The 17,561-nt window shown below is 48.5% G+C and overlaps 1 protein-coding gene across 1 annotated transcript in view; it reads right to left on the bottom strand.

Annotated features, from left to right (window-relative positions):
• LOC132574402 (uncharacterized) overlaps window positions 1-17,561 on the bottom strand; it is a 69,763-nt gene that overhangs the window by 25,724 nt on the left and 26,478 nt on the right. Inside the window, exons 5-8 of the mRNA XM_060242764.1 lie at window positions 15,936-16,055; window positions 14,793-15,113; window positions 9,452-9,648; window positions 5,353-7,089 (exon numbers count right to left, since the gene is read on the bottom strand). Of these exons, the coding sequence (XP_060098747.1) occupies window positions 5,353-7,089; window positions 9,452-9,648; window positions 14,793-15,113; window positions 15,936-16,055 (2,375 nt within the window). The remainder of the gene's footprint in view (window positions 1-5,352; window positions 7,090-9,451; window positions 9,649-14,792; window positions 15,114-15,935; window positions 16,056-17,561) is intronic.

Here is a 17,561-nt window from a genome sequence, read left to right as displayed (position 1 = left end):
CCTGTTTAGAAATTGAACTGCTGATAAAGCAGATCAGAAGTGGGAAAGCCCCAGGGTCGGATGGTGTCCGGATAGAACTGATAAAATCGTACCAGGACTGGTGGACGCCTGTTCTGGCTTCCCTATTCACCTTTATAGACGAAACAGGTAAATTGCCAGAGGAATGGAGCAAGGCTATAGTATCTCCTATATATAAGAAAGGTGGGAGAGAGAAGCCTGAAAACTACAGGCCAATCAGCCTTTTAAACATTATGGGAAAACTATATGCCTTACACTTACGGGAGAAATTAACAACCTGGATGGAAGAAAATCACATCCTGGCAAATGTACAAGCAGCCTTTAGAAGAAATCGTTCTCACTTGAACAACGTGCTAATACTGAAATTTCTAGTCGATAAGCAGGCTGCAGTAAAGGGCTCTCGTTTATACGCAGCGTTTATAGATTTTAAAGCAGCCTTTGATTCTGTACCAAGGGACAAGCTGTGGCGCCAACTGTACAGTACATCAATTGACCGTAGACTCCTATTTCTCATTATGAAACTGTACGAAAATTCTAGTATGCAGGTAAAATGCACACCCCAAGGTCATCTGACACATCCAATTCAAACAAGTAAAGGTGTCAAACAAGGCTGTATATTAGCCCCGCAACTTTTTAATTTGTATATTAATAGCATTGTAGGGTATTTTACCGACCCCGGTCTGCATCCCCCTAAGATTGGGAAGATTGCTGTGCCCATCTTGATGTATGCAGACGACGTGTTACTACTGTCAAGAACCCAAGTTGGTTTGCGTAGGTCGCTCAGAACGCTTTCTCTCTTTTGTCTGGACACTGATCTAGTCGTTAACAGGGACAAGTCTAAAATTATAGTCTTCACTAAAAGATTCAGAGAAATGATTTGGCGTTTCAATGATGAAAAACTGAAACAAGTTAAAACATACAAATATCTGGGGGTTGTTTTTCATCATACAGGATCTTACCAAGGGCACATTGACAACGTACACTGTAACGCCCAACGCACGGCGCTTGCTCTGCAGGAGTTTTACACTTCCAAGGGCGCCTATAACGCCTTAGCGGCGATTAAGGTTTACAATGCTAAGGTTATACCCCAATTAATGTACGGAGCTGAGATTTTCCTGTATAATAAAATAACTAAATTGGAGATGGTTCAATCGAAGTTTGTACGATGTATTCTGCAGGTGCCAAAATATGCCTCATCTATTGCAAATAGGCTGGAAACGGGGCTTCCAAGCCTCTCCACAGTAATGTGGAATAGAGGTTTGAGTCTCCTTCTAAGGGTGCTGGCGAATCCGGATGATATTGTACACCAAATCTTCTATGACTCATTTGTTAGCAATTGGTTGAGGAAATTAAATTCCAAACTAGAGGAATGTGATCTGAATATTGATTCCCTAGCCCTCATGTTCAAGAACGGGGCAAAAGTAATTATCAGAGACCGATTACTGGAATTGGAGTCAAAACAATCTCTGGCCAAAGTTGGGGGGACGTATATCCCAACCTTTTTTACAAGTGATCTTAAATGTGCCAGGTATCTAGAAAAGATACAGCCAATTAAGATCAGGCGGATGCTGTCCTTGGCACGCCTGAACATTCTTGACACAGCAGTACTGAGGGGCCGTTTCCACAAGATCCCGTTAGAAGACAGGATCTGTCCGTGCGGCCTGGAGGAGGTCGATACGGTTCCCCATCTCATTCTGAACTGTCTTTTCCACACAGAGGCAAGGTACAGACTTCTGCGGAACCATCTAATGCTAGCTAAATCTTTGAATCAGGCCCAAGTCATTTACTTCCTCTTAGGGGATGGGAGTGATCAACTTTCTCTGGATCTTGCTAAGTTTCTATATGTTACCGACCTTGACAGGAAGAAACTTAATGCTGTTTGTATTTGAAAGAAGATGCCCTTAGTTAAATGTTGCCTACGTCAGATAATTTTATTACTACTTTGATGGTTGTACATAGTTTTATATTGTTATGTTATATTTTAGCTTGGTGTTGTGTTGTACTGTTATTGATGAGTTGTTGTTGTTGTTGTTGATTGGCCTAGAGCCGCAATAAACTGACTGACTGACTGACTGACTGAACACCAGTCATCTACCATCTACTATTACTAGTCACCAACACTCCAACCAACTCTGTTAACCCAATTCTGGGAAAACAACAAAAACTTCTGTAAAAGTGTAGATTGGAAGAAGGACTTCTGTACAAGTGTAGATTGGAAGCCTCACTACCAGAGACCCCACTTGGGTGAAAATAGCAACAAACTGGAGCAATATATAGAACCGAAGAACTCCGTAACAAGCAATATCAACCCAGCATTTTAGAACTTTGCAAGTGAAATAAAACAATGCCAAACATATAAAACCTTTCATTATAACCTTCTAGAGGAACATGAATAATACAATATTAGAACAGTGAACAAAAGAACTCAAAAGCCTATTGCATTAGAATCCACACCCTTTTCCCACAGAGGTGTAATTACTGATTATAGGTATACACATACTGCCACCATAGGTAGAATTCCGCCTTTTCCCACTCTCATCACCAAAATTAGCCAGTTATTTTGAGGAGGCCCAAACCTCATCCCAAAAACTGCCCAAAATTGATAAAGAATAGAAGGACAAAGGAAAGAGGGAAAACCAACAAACAGACACCTATTACATGAAAACAACAGCAATCATATACATACCCATACACTCTCCACATTCATACTTGCATCCAAACAATCTCACAGATATATAGCTAAACTTGTTATTAATAAAGATGAAACTCCCAAGAATTCATTATAAAACAGAACACAATCATTCCCACACATACACGTCCAAACATCAGTAATTAATATCTGATCAAAGGTCTAAAATTTCATTAAAACACAACAAGATTATGCAACATTGTAAGTCTACCAGACTGCACAATACATATCTCCCATTCAAAACTACAATCACTCAAATCCAAGCAATAGCAAACATCGTATTTATAAAAAAAACACTCAAAACCACACTTTCCTGAACCCATCACCTTCCAAACATTGCAGTCACATTCTTCTACAAAAAATTTCATCCAGCAGATTAAACAAAGAAAAAGGAATTTCAGAGTTACTATAACTGAGTTACTATAACAGAGTTACTAGAACTGTTCCCCATAACGCAATGCATATCATTTTGTAGACACAACATACTTCCACAGACATACCTCAAAACAAACACAGGACAGACAACACCAAGTTGATAATGTCCATTGGCATTGCTTAGGGTGAATCTACAACCACGTGTCCACTGGAAAACTGTATAAAGAAATTATAGTAGTAATAGTAATAAAGGCTATAAAAATCTAGAAGTATAGGTATATATGTAAAAGAAGAACAAAACGAAAGTCCAGGCAAGCCTTTCATAAAAGTCAAAGTTAAACTTAAGCAAGTCTTGTAAAGCCACGTTTCTGCCTTCGTTAGGAAAGTAAAAAACCATTTTCAGCATAGAAACAGTTCCAGCGTCTTAACATCTAGGAGCTCCAGAGCAATTAGCGCGGTTCACAGGCACACGATGCCATCTAGTGTCTGAATGGATGATCTTGAGAAGCTGCTTCCAAAAGACCCGTAGGAATGGGGAGATTCAAATCTTGTAGCAATGCTTATTCTGGAGTCAAGATCTCTAGCCAAAAACAAATGCTATTGAGTTGAGACTTGCAATTTATATGAAGCAAACCAGCGATATCTAATGTTTTCCTTGTTTAGAATTTTGATAATTGGTTTCAACGGCTTCTGCCTTTGCAAAGTTTCCGGTGACAAATCTTGTAGGACTTGCACAGTGTGATCTCCTAACTTAAGTGGGTTTGCAGCACGGGCTTTAGCCTTAATGAAGCCCGATGAAAAGTGGACTAAAATGTCTCTGGGCACCATTGCTTTCTGCCTACGCATGGGACCGATTCCGTAAGCGGCTTCCAGGGCGCTGAGTTCAGACTTGGAAAAATCCATTGTTTTTGCTAACCACGTAGAAATAAGAGCCTTTAAATCAGTAAGAGAGGCTGAGTTCTCAGGGAGACTATGAATTTCAACATTCCCCATTTTTAATTGGTTTTCAAGCGCGATAATTTTATCTGTAGGTCATTCGTCCCGTTTATAAAAGTACTCTGCGTCATCTTGAGACATACTAGCCATGTTAACAGCAGAATCGGCTGTCTCTGTCACTTTTTCTAAGGACGTTTTAAGTTTCACAATTTGGGCAGAGTGGCTGGATCATAGCAGAAATTTTATCAGTCATATTCTGTTCTAAATTCTTAAAAGCTTCCATTACCTCGGATCTGAAAAACGCTAGGTCGTCCGGTGTGCTTTCCCGCCTCCCAACGCCATTTTGCCTGCAGAAATAGATGACGCTCTCGAGGCCTTTGACCTGGGCCCTTTTGGGAAATAATCCTTGACAGAGCCTTTTGGATTTCTTTTTGATCTGGATTTTTGTCCATCAGCTGATCCCATACCAATTAAAGAAAGAAAAAATAAAGCCGGGCGCTTTGGCGAGTAAGTTAATAGGGGGTAGACTCGGAGCTTTGTTTTCAAGCATTCATCTCCTTGGCTCGCAATGCCACACCCCCCATAAAATATGCTGAAAACATTAGCACTTATTGGTCTTAAAGGTGCTTTCCTTGTATTTCTCCCATGGGATCCAGAGAACTGGGCAAAGGAAGCTCTGACTCTTTTCTTCCTTCCTCAGGGGACCAGGAGGGGGAGGACCCCAGCCATTAGAAGGCAAAGAGATTTGGCTCTGTAGTTCTGCTGTGTGATTGAGCCAGTCTGGCAAAGGCAGCCCTAACTCTCCCCTCTTCCTCCCCAAAGCAGGAGCCTCAGCCAATGGAGAAAAGAGGTTTTGCTCTGTAGTTCCTGTGCAATTGAGCAAGCCTTGCAAAGGAAGCTGTGATACAGAAGGAAGCAAGAAAGAGGGAGAAGAAGGCAGATGACAGCCAGTTGCTTGGGGGCCTCTCTGGGGGTCTGATTTGTTGAAGATATCTATGCCAACTGAATCTCTTTCCACATTCTGAGCATTCAAAGAAGTTTTCACCATGTGTGGGTTCTCTGATGTAGATGAAGAGATGCACTTCGACTGAATCTCTTGCCACACTCTGAGCATGCAAAAGGTTTCTCCCCTGTGTGGGTTCTCTGATGCTTTCGAAGATCACCACTGTGACTGAATCTCTTTCCACACGCTGAGCATTCAAAAGGTTTCTCCCCTGTGTGGGTTCTCTGATGCTTTCGAAGATCACCACTGTGACTGAATCTCTTTCCACACGCTGAGCATTCAAAAGGTTTCTCCCCTGTGTGCGTTCTCTGGTGCAGCTGAAGATGGTCACTCCGACTGAATCTCTTTCCACACTCTGAGCATTCAAAAGGTTTCTCCCCTGTGTGGGTTCTCTGGTGCAGCTGAAGATGGTCACTCCAACTGAATCTCTTTCCACACTCTGAGCATTCAAAAGGTTTCTCCCCTGTGTGGGTTCTCTGATGATTTCGAAGAGCACCACTGTGACTGAATCTCTTTCCACACTCTGAGCATTCAAAAGCTTTCTCCCCTGTGTGGGTTCTCTGATGCTTTCGAAGATCACCATTGTGACTGAATCTCTTTCCACACGCTGAGCATTCAAAAGGTTTCTCCCCTGTGTGGGTTCTCTGGTGCAGCTGAAGATGGCTACTCCAACTGAATCTCTTTCCACACTCTGAGCATTCAAAAGGTTTCTCCCCTGTGTGGGTTCTCTGATGCTTTCGAAGATCACCACTGTTACTGAATCTCTTTCCACACTCTGAGCATTCAAAAGGTTTCTCCCCTGTGTGGGTTCTCTGGTGCAGCTGAAGATGACTACTCCAACTGAAACTCTTTCCACACTCTGAGCATTCAAAAGATTTCTCCCCTGTGTGGGTTCTCTGATGCTTTCGAAGATCACCACTGTGACTGAATCCTTTTCCACACTCTGAGCATTCAAAAGGTTTCTCCCCTGTGTGGGTTCTCTGATGCTGCTTTAGAGTGCTGCTCTGACTGAATCTCTTTCCACACTCTGAGCATGCAAAAGCTTTCTCCCCTGTGTGAGTTCTCTGATGCTGCTTTAGAGTGCTGCTCTGACTGAATCTCTTTCCACACTCTGAGCATTCAAAAGGTTTCTCCCCTGTGTGGGTTCTCTGATGCTTTCGAAAATGGCTACTGTTACTGAATCTCTTTCCACACTCTGAGCATGCAAAAGGTTTCTCCCCTGTGTGGATTCTCTGATGCAGTTTTAGAGTGCTACTCCGACTGAATCTCTTTCCGCACTCTGAGCATTCAAAAGGTTTCTCCCCTGTGTGGATTCTCTGATGCTGATGAAGAGACACACTTAGACTGAATTTCTTTCCACACTCTGAGCATGGAAAAGGTTTCTGCTCTGTGTGGGATCTCTGATGCTTTCGAAGATCACCACTGTGACTGAATCTCTTTCCACACGCTGAGCATTCAAAAGGTTTCTCCCCTGTGTGGGTTCTCTGGTGCAGCTGAAGATGGCTACTCCGACTGAATCTCTTTCCACACTCTGAGCATTCAAAAGGTTTCTCCCCTGTGTGGGTTCTCTGATGCAGTTTTCGAGTGCTACTCCAACTGAATCTCTTTCCGCACTCTGAGCATTCAAAAGGTTTCTCTCCTGTGTGGATTCTCTGATGCCGATGAAGAGACGCACTTAGACTGAATCTCTTTCCGCACTCTGAACATGCAAAAAGTTTCTCCCCTGTGTGGGTTCTTTGATGACACTGAAGAGTGCTATTGTGATTGAATCTCTTCCCACACACTGAACATTCAAAAGGTTCCTTGCCTCTGTGTACTTTTTGATGCACAAAGAGCTGTGATCTCTTTTTGAAGTACTTGCTACACTGTTTGGATGTACATGCTTTAATTATTCTTTGCTTTGGAAAATGTACATTAAACTTTTTTCCTTTTCTCTTTTCATCCATACGGCTGCCTTCCTTTCTCTTAGGTCTGCCTCGGTTTCTATTGTTTTCTTTCAAATCTTGAACTCGATCTGGCAACTGCTGGACAAGTTCCTCACCCTCCTTGTTTCTCTGATCATCCTCTGCTGGAATAAAGAGAGAGATCCCTTTAACACCTGGGTAGGCAGGTAAGGTCCAAAGACATCTCTGTGATTGCAGGTGGAAAGGACTGATGGCTCTTCAGCCCCCTCCAGCTTCCCTGATCTTAACCACCTCCCCCCTTTCCCCAGAGTGTCTAGTTTTTAAGGATACCTCATCCCCTCAAGAGCCACAGCTAAGCTTGCAATGCCAATTACCCCCACACACACACTCCCGGCTCATCCAGCCAGAAGCCATGCAAGGTTCCAACAACACAGAAAGATTTATTGAAGATGGTGCTTGGCAACTGAAAAGAATAAGAAGTGACTTAAAAATAACAAAGCAGACAGTACAAACTAGCTCTCTTCTAGTGCCCTTAGGCAGACTTACAGGTCAAACCAGATGCTAGGTGGCGGAGGAGCCTCAGCCAATAGAAAGAAGAGAGGCTTGGCTCAGCAGCTCTGCTGTGCAATTGAGAGAGCGACAAGAGAAAACCCTAAGGTTCTGTGACAACCAGCCTCAAAAAAGGAAACAATGAAATATAAATAAACAAATTCTATAATCGGAAACACTCTCATACAAAATATCCTATATTAACACACCCTGGTGTACAGAACACCCATGTTGAATGCAGAGGAAGGACAGAAATAAAGGTAAGTCTTAAATTTCAACTAATACTCCTTCAACTTTACAGGAATCCACGGTCCAGCAGCTCCTGAGGAAACCACGTAGTGTTCCAAATCCCAAGTAGTCTAGTACAGCAGATAAATCTTGGGCACAGCAGTCTTGAACATAGCGATGAGGTAGTGTTTATATCCCCCCGTTTTACTAGAAGCTTTGACCAGCTTTCATAAAGAGCATGGCAAGATTCCGATATTTTTGCACACAATTAAACTACAATCCCCAAGGTCTTGCCAACTGTGCAGTTGAGAGAGCCTGGCAAACTAAGCTCCCCCTCCCCACTTCCTCTCCAAGGGAGGAGCCTCAGCCAGTGGAGAAAACAGAGACTTTGATCTGTAGTTCCTGTGCGATTGAGCAAGCCTGGCAAGGCAAGCTGTGAGGCAGAAGGAAGCAAGAGATGGGGAGAAGGAAGCAGATGACAGCCAGTTGCTCGGGGGCCTTATAGAAGCCCTCTGAGAGCCTGAATCAGCCCCAAGGCCGCATGTTTCACACCCCTGATTTAGGCTACAGTTGGAATACTTATGTAGTAACAAGGAAAGGAAAGGAAATGCCCCCTGTGCAAGCACCAGTTGTTTCCGACTCTGGGGTGACGTTGCTTTCACAACAAGAGGTGCTATCTAATACCAGGTATTTCATGTGTAAGTGAGCTTTTCATGATTTTCTGTTGTTGAGCTGTAGAAACTGCACTGTTTAGTGGTGTCTTGGTTTGACATCTTTCATAAATCTTTCTATGTTGTAGAAAGGCCGGCATTAGGAAAAGAGAAATCAGAATCTAGCCCCTTCCATAGTCTTTCTGAGCATCTCTGTTCTAGCCCAGCCTGAGCTCAGCATGAAATCTTCATGGGAGGAGGACTCCTCAGGAATATGGCTGGCTCTGAGTCAGCAGAAGCCAGGAAAGAGGCTGATGAGCTGCAGGCTGACCAAGACTCACCACCAGCAGCTGATCCAGAGCCACCACCCAGCCCTGATGCAGCAGGGGAGGGTCACGTGATTAAGAAAGGCTGAGGGACTTGGGAATCTTCAGTCTGGAGAAGAGGAGGTTGAGGGGGGACGTGATTGCTCTCTTTAAGTATTTCAAGGACTGTCGCTTAGAGAAAGGTGGGGAGCTGTTCCTTTTGGCAGCAGAGGAGAGGACTTGTAATAATAGGTTTAAATTAAGGGAGGGAACGTGCATGCTGGATATTAGGGGAAACTTTTTAACAGCAAGAGTTGTTCAACAGTGGAATTGGTGGGAGCCTAGATGTTGTGGAAGCAACAAGTCATCTTCTTAGATTTTGTGACCACAACACCTGACTCTATCTTTGTATGACCTTGGATTTTGACTTCAGCTTTGTGACTCTCTGGCTTGTGCAGGACCCTTGGACCTCCGGGCTACACTCTCTGGTTTACCCCTTCTTGTAACAACTCTTTGGCTGGTGCACTTTTGGTCTGTGGACTTCTGAGACTGAACTCTGGAATCTGTGTGAGCACGTGAACATGTCTGGCTTGCTGGCTCTCATCCCCACCCTTGCCTCTGGACAGGACACCATCTCTGGTTAGGGGTGACGGCCACATCAGTGTCCTCAGTTGTCCCCGGGCAAGTATCTGAAGAGGCCTCAAAATGATGCATTGCTGTGCAATAGTTTGATTCATGCATCATCCCATGTGGAACAATTCACACCTTTGGCACTTGTGGAAGATCCTCCTTACCCAGAGAGATGACGCTCAGATAGTTCTCCTGCATGACTTCCCTGCAGAGGGTTTTCTGGCCCGGATCCAGCAGGTCCCACTCTGCTGTAGTGAAACGGACAGACACCTCCTCAAAGGAAAAGGGGCACTGGAAGAAAAAGTAGATTCCCTCATGAGAGATGATGCCAGGCAGAGACTGCACACTGGAAGGGAGTTGTCTGGGGTAGAATAGGATGTATGGGTTTATATGGGTAAAGGGAAGAAGAAGAAGAAGAAGAAGAAGAAGAAGAAGAAGAAGAAGAAGAAGAAGAAGAAGAAGAAGAAGAAGAAGAAGAAGAAGAAGAAGAAGAAGAAGAAGAAGAAGAAGAAGAAGAAGAAGAAGAAGAAGAAGAAGAAGAAGAAGAAGAAGAAGAAGAAGAAGAAGAAGAAGAAGAAGAAGAAGAAGAAGAAGATGATGATGATACTGGATTTATATCCCGCCCTCCACTCCGAAGAGTCTCAGAGCGGCTCACAATCTCCTTTACCTTCCTCCCCCACAACAGACACCCTGTGAGGTGGGTGGGGCTGGAGAGGGCTCTCACAGCAGCTGCCCTTTCAAGGACAACCTCTGCCAGAGCTATGGCTGACCCAAGGCCATGCTAGCAGGTGCAAGGGGAGGAGAAGAAGAAGAAGATATTGGATTTATATCCCGCCCTCCACTCCGAAGAGTCTCAGAGCGGCTCACAATCTCCTTTACCTTCCTCCCCCGCAACAAACACCCTGTGAGGTGGGTGGGGCTGGAGAGGGCTCTCACAGCTGCTGCCCTTTCAAGGACAACCTCTGCCAGAGCTATGGCTGACCCAAGGCCATTCCAGCAGGTGCAAGTGGAGGAGTGGGGAATCAAACCCGGTTCTCCCAGATAAGAGTCCGCACACTTAACCACTACACCAAACTGGCTAAAGGGAGTGGTGGTCAGAACATCACTCACCTGGAGCATTGTAGAAACTGCAGGAGCAAAAGCCCCCGCGAGAAAGTAAGAGGAAACCCAGGCTGTCCCCTGCTCATTTCCCCTACCTGGACTAGAGATAAAGCGGCAGTTTCCACAACTCTGGAAAGATGATGGATCAGCATCTCTCCACTGCCTGTTAGGAAGAGAAAGGAGGAAGGCTGTTTGTTGAGACTCTTATTCCACTTGCTTGTTTGTTGCTCACTTCACACACTCCCTTCCCAGGAATTGGAAACCTTGTGCTGTGCACACTCAACACAACCTTTTGCTAAACTGTGGGAGAGGCAGAAGAAAAGTATCTGTGAGCCTCAGGGGTTGATAAATGCTGCCAACATGTTTGAGACTTCTGTGAGACGTGAAAAAGTTCCCTGTGAACTCTGGAGTTCCAAAGGTCACAGCAACCCTGCTGGATCAGACCAAACGCCCAGGAATCCCCTTCTCCTGCCAGCTGGGCTCTTGAGTCTGGACTGGGGGTGGAAATGACGTCACATGACATGTCACCCTCACATTCAGCCCAAAATCCAGACCCACTTGAGTGCTTCTGAAGAATCCAGGATAGTATCAGAGCCAAGCTTCACCCCAAGGCCCTCCCCCAAATCTCTGGGGTTTGAGGAAACAGCCGGTCATCCTTCCTGCTGCACCCGATTTCCTACAGCGGCCTGCCAGGTGTCCCTGTAAGAACAGGCACAGAAGCTGAATTTTCCCATGGTTATTTGCTCCCTACAAACTGGTTTTGTGTTCAGTGCAAGCCGAGAACGCAGAGGCTCCCTGTATTCACCAGGATGAATAGCTCTGCCCATGTCTGTCTAACTTTAGTTTCCTTTTTTGAGCCACCCTGAGTTCCTCCTATGGAAGGAAGGTGAGACATGAATATTCTAATTAATGGGAGGAACTGCCCTCTATAATTCTGCCTAATCCCCTTTCAGAAGAATCACAGATAGTGAAACTTCAGTGAATATGTCTAATCCCCCCTTTGAGAAGATTCACAGTGAGTGGACATTCAGTGCTGTCTGTTATGTGAAGAAGTACTGAATGTATTAGCTGACCTGAACTCTCTACCCATCACATTCATGGGGTGCCCCAAGTATAAGCAGGCAAAAGGAGCCCTTACCACAAGAGAGGGCATCTTGGGCACCCTCCTGGGCCTGCGCCCTCTGCCCTTCCTCCAAGGAACCTCGTTCTGCCTCAGGGAATGGAGCTTCTCTCTCCATGGATGGTCCCCACATCTGAAAAAGCAGCGAGTGAGAAGGGGAAGAGATGGAATGGAAAAGAGATCAAGCAATGGATCCTGCCCCACTCCCAGACTCTGCAATCTTCCATCAGCAGACCCAATGAGACATCTGGAGTGATAAGAAAATCTCCAGTAAAAGAGGCTGCTGAAGGAGGCTGTTAAATCTCCCATTCAAATGATTAATAATAATAACTTTTATTTATATCCCGCCCTCCCCGCCGAGGCAGGCTCAGGGCAGCTCACAGACATGGCATGTGCCATGATTACGGTAAATACATTATACAATAAAATACATTCAAATAAATTAATTAAAACCACAACAGTTAAAGGTGCTTCTTCACCCAAAGGGTGATTAACATGTGGAATTCACTGCCACAGGAGGTGGTGGTGGCCACAAGTATAGCCACCTTCAAGATGGGTTTAGATAAAAATATGGAGCACAGGTCCATCAGTGGCTATTAGCCACAGTGTATGTGTGTATATAACATTTTTTGCCACTGTGTGACACAGAGTGTTGGACTTGATGGGCCGCTGGCCTGATCCAACATGGCTTCTCTTATGTTCTTATAGTACAACACAGTATATATCAGACGGCTAGGTGTCACTTCAGGATTCCATCTTGTAGGCCATTTGAAAAAGGACGGTTTTACAGGCCCTGCGGAACTGATTGTAGTCCCGCAGGGCTCGAACCTCCGCTGGTAGTTGATTCCTCCAATGGGGAGCCATTATTGAGAAGGCCTGCTCTTGTGTTGCTTTCAGTTTGGTCCAGGGATTTTTAGGAGATTTTAGGAGCTAGATCTCAGTGCACTCTGGGGGATATATGGAGAGAGGCGGTCCCTAAGGTAGGCAGGTCCTCGGCCATATAGGGCTTTAAAGGTAATAACCAGCACCTTGTAATGAACTCGGAACACAATTGGCAGCCAGTGCAGCTCCCGCAACCTAGGCTGCATGTGTTCCCACCGGGGTAGTCCCACTAACAGCCTGGCCGCCGCATTCTGCACTAGCTGCAGTTTCCGAGTTCGGTACACGGGCAGCCCCATGTAGAGGGCATTACAGTAGTCCAACCTCGAGGTGACCGTTGCATGGATCACTGTTGCTAGGTCGCCGCGTTCCAGGAAGGGGGCCAGCTGCTTCGCCCTCCTAAGATGGAAGAAGGCGGCTTTAGCAGTGGCTGCTATCCGTACCTCCATTGTCAAGGAAGGCTCCAGTAGCACTCCCAAGCTCTTGACCCTGCGCACTGGTATCAGCGACGCACCGTCAAAGGCTGGTAGGGAGATCTCCTCCCCTGGCCTGCCGCGACCCAAACAAAGGACCTCTGTCTTCGCTGGATTCAACTTCAGCCCACTTGGCTGAACACTTGGGCCAATATCTCTCAGGGAAACTTTAGGATGATGTTTGATATCCTTGCTTGACTTGGACACAGCTGGAGGAAACCCCTCACCTGCTCTGCCTGCCTCTTCTCCTCGGCCTGACTCAGGAGGAAGCCTTCGGCCAAGGCCACCGCCTGGGAACTGGTCTCCGGCCCACATTCCCTGACCCAGCGCTGCATTTCCTGTTGCAGGAGGGCTAGGAACCTCTCCAGGATCACCAGGTCCACCATCTGCTTCTTGGAGTTCCTCTCTGGCTTCAGCCAGTGGATGCAGAGTCGATGGAGCCGGCTGCAAACCTCTCGGGGCCCATCAGCCTCACGGTACTGGAACTGCCGGAAGTGTTGGCCATGCACCTCTGAGATCTCCGTGACCTGAGAAGGTGTCTCTGGCACAGGGCTTTCCCAGCCTTCACCAGCACCCCCAGCTTGGGTGGGAGGGGGGCCTTTGCTTGCTGTCTTGCCAGCTGCAGCTCCTTCTGGGTCCTGCTCTTCCATCTCCCTCCCCTTCTCCTGGGTCACCTCTGACCGGATAGAGATGCCTTTAGTCACTTGACTGTAAAGAGATAGAGACAGTAACATTATCAGAAGGAAAGCGAATGAGAACTGTCCTGGTGGATCAGAAACAAAATGATCTTGTGGTTTGTAGACCTGGTTTAAAACAATTTTGTTATATGACATAGCAAGCTATTTTAGACATGCCTGCTTCATTCTTTGGAAAAGTCAATTGTGTCTGTTGGGCTCTTTAAGGATGTTACAAGCTTAGCCTCTCAGTACATGGGTTCAGTCTGTCCAAGGGGATAATTCTTAAGGGAAACTTGAGCCGCAAAAGGACCAGGGGGATTGGTGACCGCTTAACCGTTGTCTGTATCTCTTCAGTAGACCTGAAGGGTTAGGCAAGAGCACCTCTTTCAAAAGCCACAGGGTGCACCTTTGAACTGCAGGGTTCACCTGGTTAGATCTCCAGCAAATATGTCTTTTGGGAAGGTTGAAAACCAGCTCCTCATGGCTCTTGTCAGAACTAGAAGGAAACTCTCAGGGCAGTTGCAGGACTGGGTATCATGATAATGTAACCACAGGGGCTCAGTGAATTACTCTCAACATTCCAGTTAAGAAGATACATTTACATATCCATCTCCAATTCTGATATTTGCATCTCTATGATTATCCCCCAAATTAAATTCAAACAAACGGTGACCAGGTAAACTGAGCCTGCTATCCCTGTTTGGTCCTTGCATCTCTTAAGCATCTTCATTATGTCCTATGCTAGTTTGCTGGTCAGCGGAAATGGACCATAACTAGCTTCCAGCAAACACTCTGGTTTGGGGTTCAACCCAGGCAGGGCCTAGAATAGCTTTCACCTTTCCAAGCCCACCCACTTCCCGTCCACACAACACGGGGGGGGGGGGGGGCAATGACAGGTGACCCCTCAAGCCTGAAGTGTCAGAAGGACCCAGGCCCATAAAGGCTTCCGTGGAGCAGGGGGGAATCGAACCTGGCTCCCCCAGATAAGAGTCCCTGCACTGAACCACACAACACCCCACTGGCTCTCAGCTTGTCCCCGGGCAGTTCAGGTGTGCGGGGAAAGGGGGCGGAGGGGGGGGTGCAGCAAGGTAGCCCCGCAGCAGAAGACGTGCGAGAGGAAGGGGATGGAGTCTGGGGAATGGCCGGGGGGCCATCGATGCTCTTGGCCGCAGCATCATCCAGGGGGCTCCAGGCATGCCTCCTTTCTCTCCCCCCCCCCGGTCACCCTTGGGTGCTGCAAGGCCCCCTTCCCTACCTGGCCGCCTCGCCTTCCCCTGCTCCGGCCCTCGTGGCGCTCGGAGCTGCTGCAGCCTTTGCAACCGGGGGAGGGTCGCAGGAGGCCCGGCTGCTGCTCTTCCCTTCGGCCCCTCCTGCCCCACCGGCGCAGCACCCCACCTCTGGCAGCAGAGCTTCCACGTCTTCCGTTCCGGGGGCCCCTTTGCAAAGGCCGGACCCGGCATGCAAGCCTTCCTCCCCTTCCCTTCCGGGATTCCGGGCTAGGAAAGGGGCTCCAGCACCCCCTGGGCCCGGCCTCTGCTCTGCCGGGATTGCAGCTCTTCCACACGCCTGGACTCCTCTGGGTTGCAGAACAAGAGAAAAATATCCTGCCCCATTTGCAGGGAGAGCTCAGCCTTGCAGCCTTCGTGCCTTTGGGGGCTGGTCCCAGACGCCTGGGAGGGGCCTTCTTGCACCGGGGGCAGAAGGAAGGAGAGTTTTTTATCTTACAAACAAGGGAAGGATTAATCCCTGAAACCCAGATTTTTTTTGGGGGGGGGGGGAGTATCATCAGCACTTTGGGCTGCCCAGCAAGCATAACATTTTTGCCCAGAATCCTAGAGAGGCAGCTTGGCATCTGTTTCCCTGGGCATTCAGGAAGACACCTTCACTTCCTGTGGTACCCACCTGTGATGCTGCCTTTCCCTAAATCAGACCCCTCCCCTTGATCCATCCAGGCCAGTATTGCCCACTCAGACTGCCAGGGCCTCTGCAGGACCTCAGGAGTCCTTCACATCACTCACTCCCCAGGAGGGTCTTTGAACGGGAGGTTGGACAGGAGACCTTGGTTCTGCATGCCAAGCGGATGCTCTGCCCCTGAGCCACAGCCCCCGCTCCCCTAATCCCAGCTTTCCTTTCAGCCTACAGACAGTGCTAGTCCTCAGTGCTCTCAGGCAGCCGCCCAGCCCTGGGGTCCATCACAGCCAGTGTTTTCTGCTCAGACCGGCAGCGGCTCTGCAGGGTCTCAGGCTGAGGTCTTTCACATAATAATAATAATAATAATAATAATAATAAATTTTTATTTATACCCCGCCCTCCCTGCCGAAGCAGGCTCAGGGCAGCTTACAAGACATGGTGGGTCATTTAACTGGAGATGCCAGAGACTGAACCAGGCATGCTCTACGACCACTGAGCCATGCTTGCCATCTTGCCAGCTGCAGCTCCTTCTGGGTCCTGCTCTTCCATCTCCCCCCCCTTCTCCTGGGTCACCTCCGACTGGATAGAGATGCCTTGAGTCACCTGACTGTAAAGAGATACAGAGACAGTCACATGTCACAAGGAAAGCGAATGAGAATTCCCCTGGTGGACCAGAACTAAAGTGCTTCTTGCGGTTTATAGACCTGGTTTAATAGAATATTGTTATATGACATACCAAGCTATTTTAGACATGCCTGCTTCATTCTTTGGAAGTTAACTGTCTCTGTTTGTCTTTTTATGGATGTTACAAGCTTAGCCTCTCACTATATGGGTTCAGTGTGTCCAAGGGGCTGATTCTTAAGGGGAACTGGAGCCCCAAAAGGACCAGGGGGACTGGTGACCCCTGAACCATCCTCTGTATTTCTTCAAGAGACTTGAAGGGCTAGGCAAGAGCACCTCTTCCAAAAGCTGTGGGGGTCCATAACAATTAAAGGGACAGCACGCCTTATAAATGCCTTCCCTCCACAGCAAATAATAATGAATAGGGGCACTTTCTTTTGGGGCTCACATTATTGAACCCCCCCCATTGAATCTTTTTGAAACTTGGAGGGTATTTTGAGGAGAGGCATCCAATGCCGTGCTGCAAATTTGGTGCCTCTACCTTAAAAACAACCAAACAGCCCCCCATTTACCCGTGGATTAATTCTCCATTGTACCCTAAGGGAATTGGTTTCCACGCAGGGGAGGGGGAAAGAGGGCACCAGCGACCCCCCTGGAAGGCAGGGGGCAGCTGGGGGGGGGGGTTGCAGGCGGGAGTAGCCCCCCCCCAAGCCTGGCCAGCCCTCTTCCTCCTGCCCCCCCCTCGCTCCTCCTGGAGGGCACCGGGGGAGGGGAGGGGGGGCTTTCCCTGCAGCAGCAGCAGGCTGGGGAGCCTGGGTGGGGGAGGGAAGGTGGTCTCTGCAGTCTCCCCCCCTCTCCCGTGTCCCAAAGGCGGGGCCCCTCCCTGGCCGCCTCCTCGCTTTCCTCTGCTCCGTCCCCGCCGGCCTGTGCGGGCGCAGCTCTCCCCGTCGGGGCGCTGCTGGGGAAGGCGGAGCGGGGCCGGGGCTGCCTTCGACGGGCGCTCCTGCTCCCCCGACGCCCCATTTAGGCTGCAGCGCCTCTTTCTGGCCGCCCCCTCCAGCCTCCCCCTCCCGGAGCAGCAGCAGCAGCGGGGCTTGCCCGTCTAAGGGGCGTCCTTCCCCTCGGGGGCCCGCGCGTGGCAAGGGAGAGGCGCCCCCTCCCCACCCCCCGGGGTTCCGGCAGAGACCTCGGCCCGGGCTGCGGCTCCTTCCCGGCGGGGCTCCCTCCCCGCTGCTTTGGGCGGCTTGCAAAGCCCTGAAGCCGGTGCGCTACCTTCGGGGGGCGGGGAGAGCTCAGCCTTGCAGCCCGCGGGCCTCGGAGCCTCCTGGCAGGCGGCGGTCTGGGAGGGGCCGCCTCGCACCGCCGTCAGGAGGAAAGTGGAGGGGGGGGGGTGAATCCTCCTCGGGATCCGCCGCTCAGCACTCCGGGACGCCCCCTCGAGCAACGCACGTGCGCCTAGACGCGCGGGCAGGAAGCCTGCAGTGTTTCCCCG

The sequence above is a fragment of the Heteronotia binoei genome, chromosome 6, assembly GCF_032191835.1.
Source record: "Heteronotia binoei isolate CCM8104 ecotype False Entrance Well chromosome 6, APGP_CSIRO_Hbin_v1, whole genome shotgun sequence".
Lineage (NCBI taxonomy): Eukaryota > Metazoa > Chordata > Lepidosauria > Squamata > Gekkonidae > Heteronotia > Heteronotia binoei.
The sequence above is the reverse complement of the archived record's forward strand: the minus strand, read 5'-3'. Positions and strand labels throughout refer to the sequence as shown.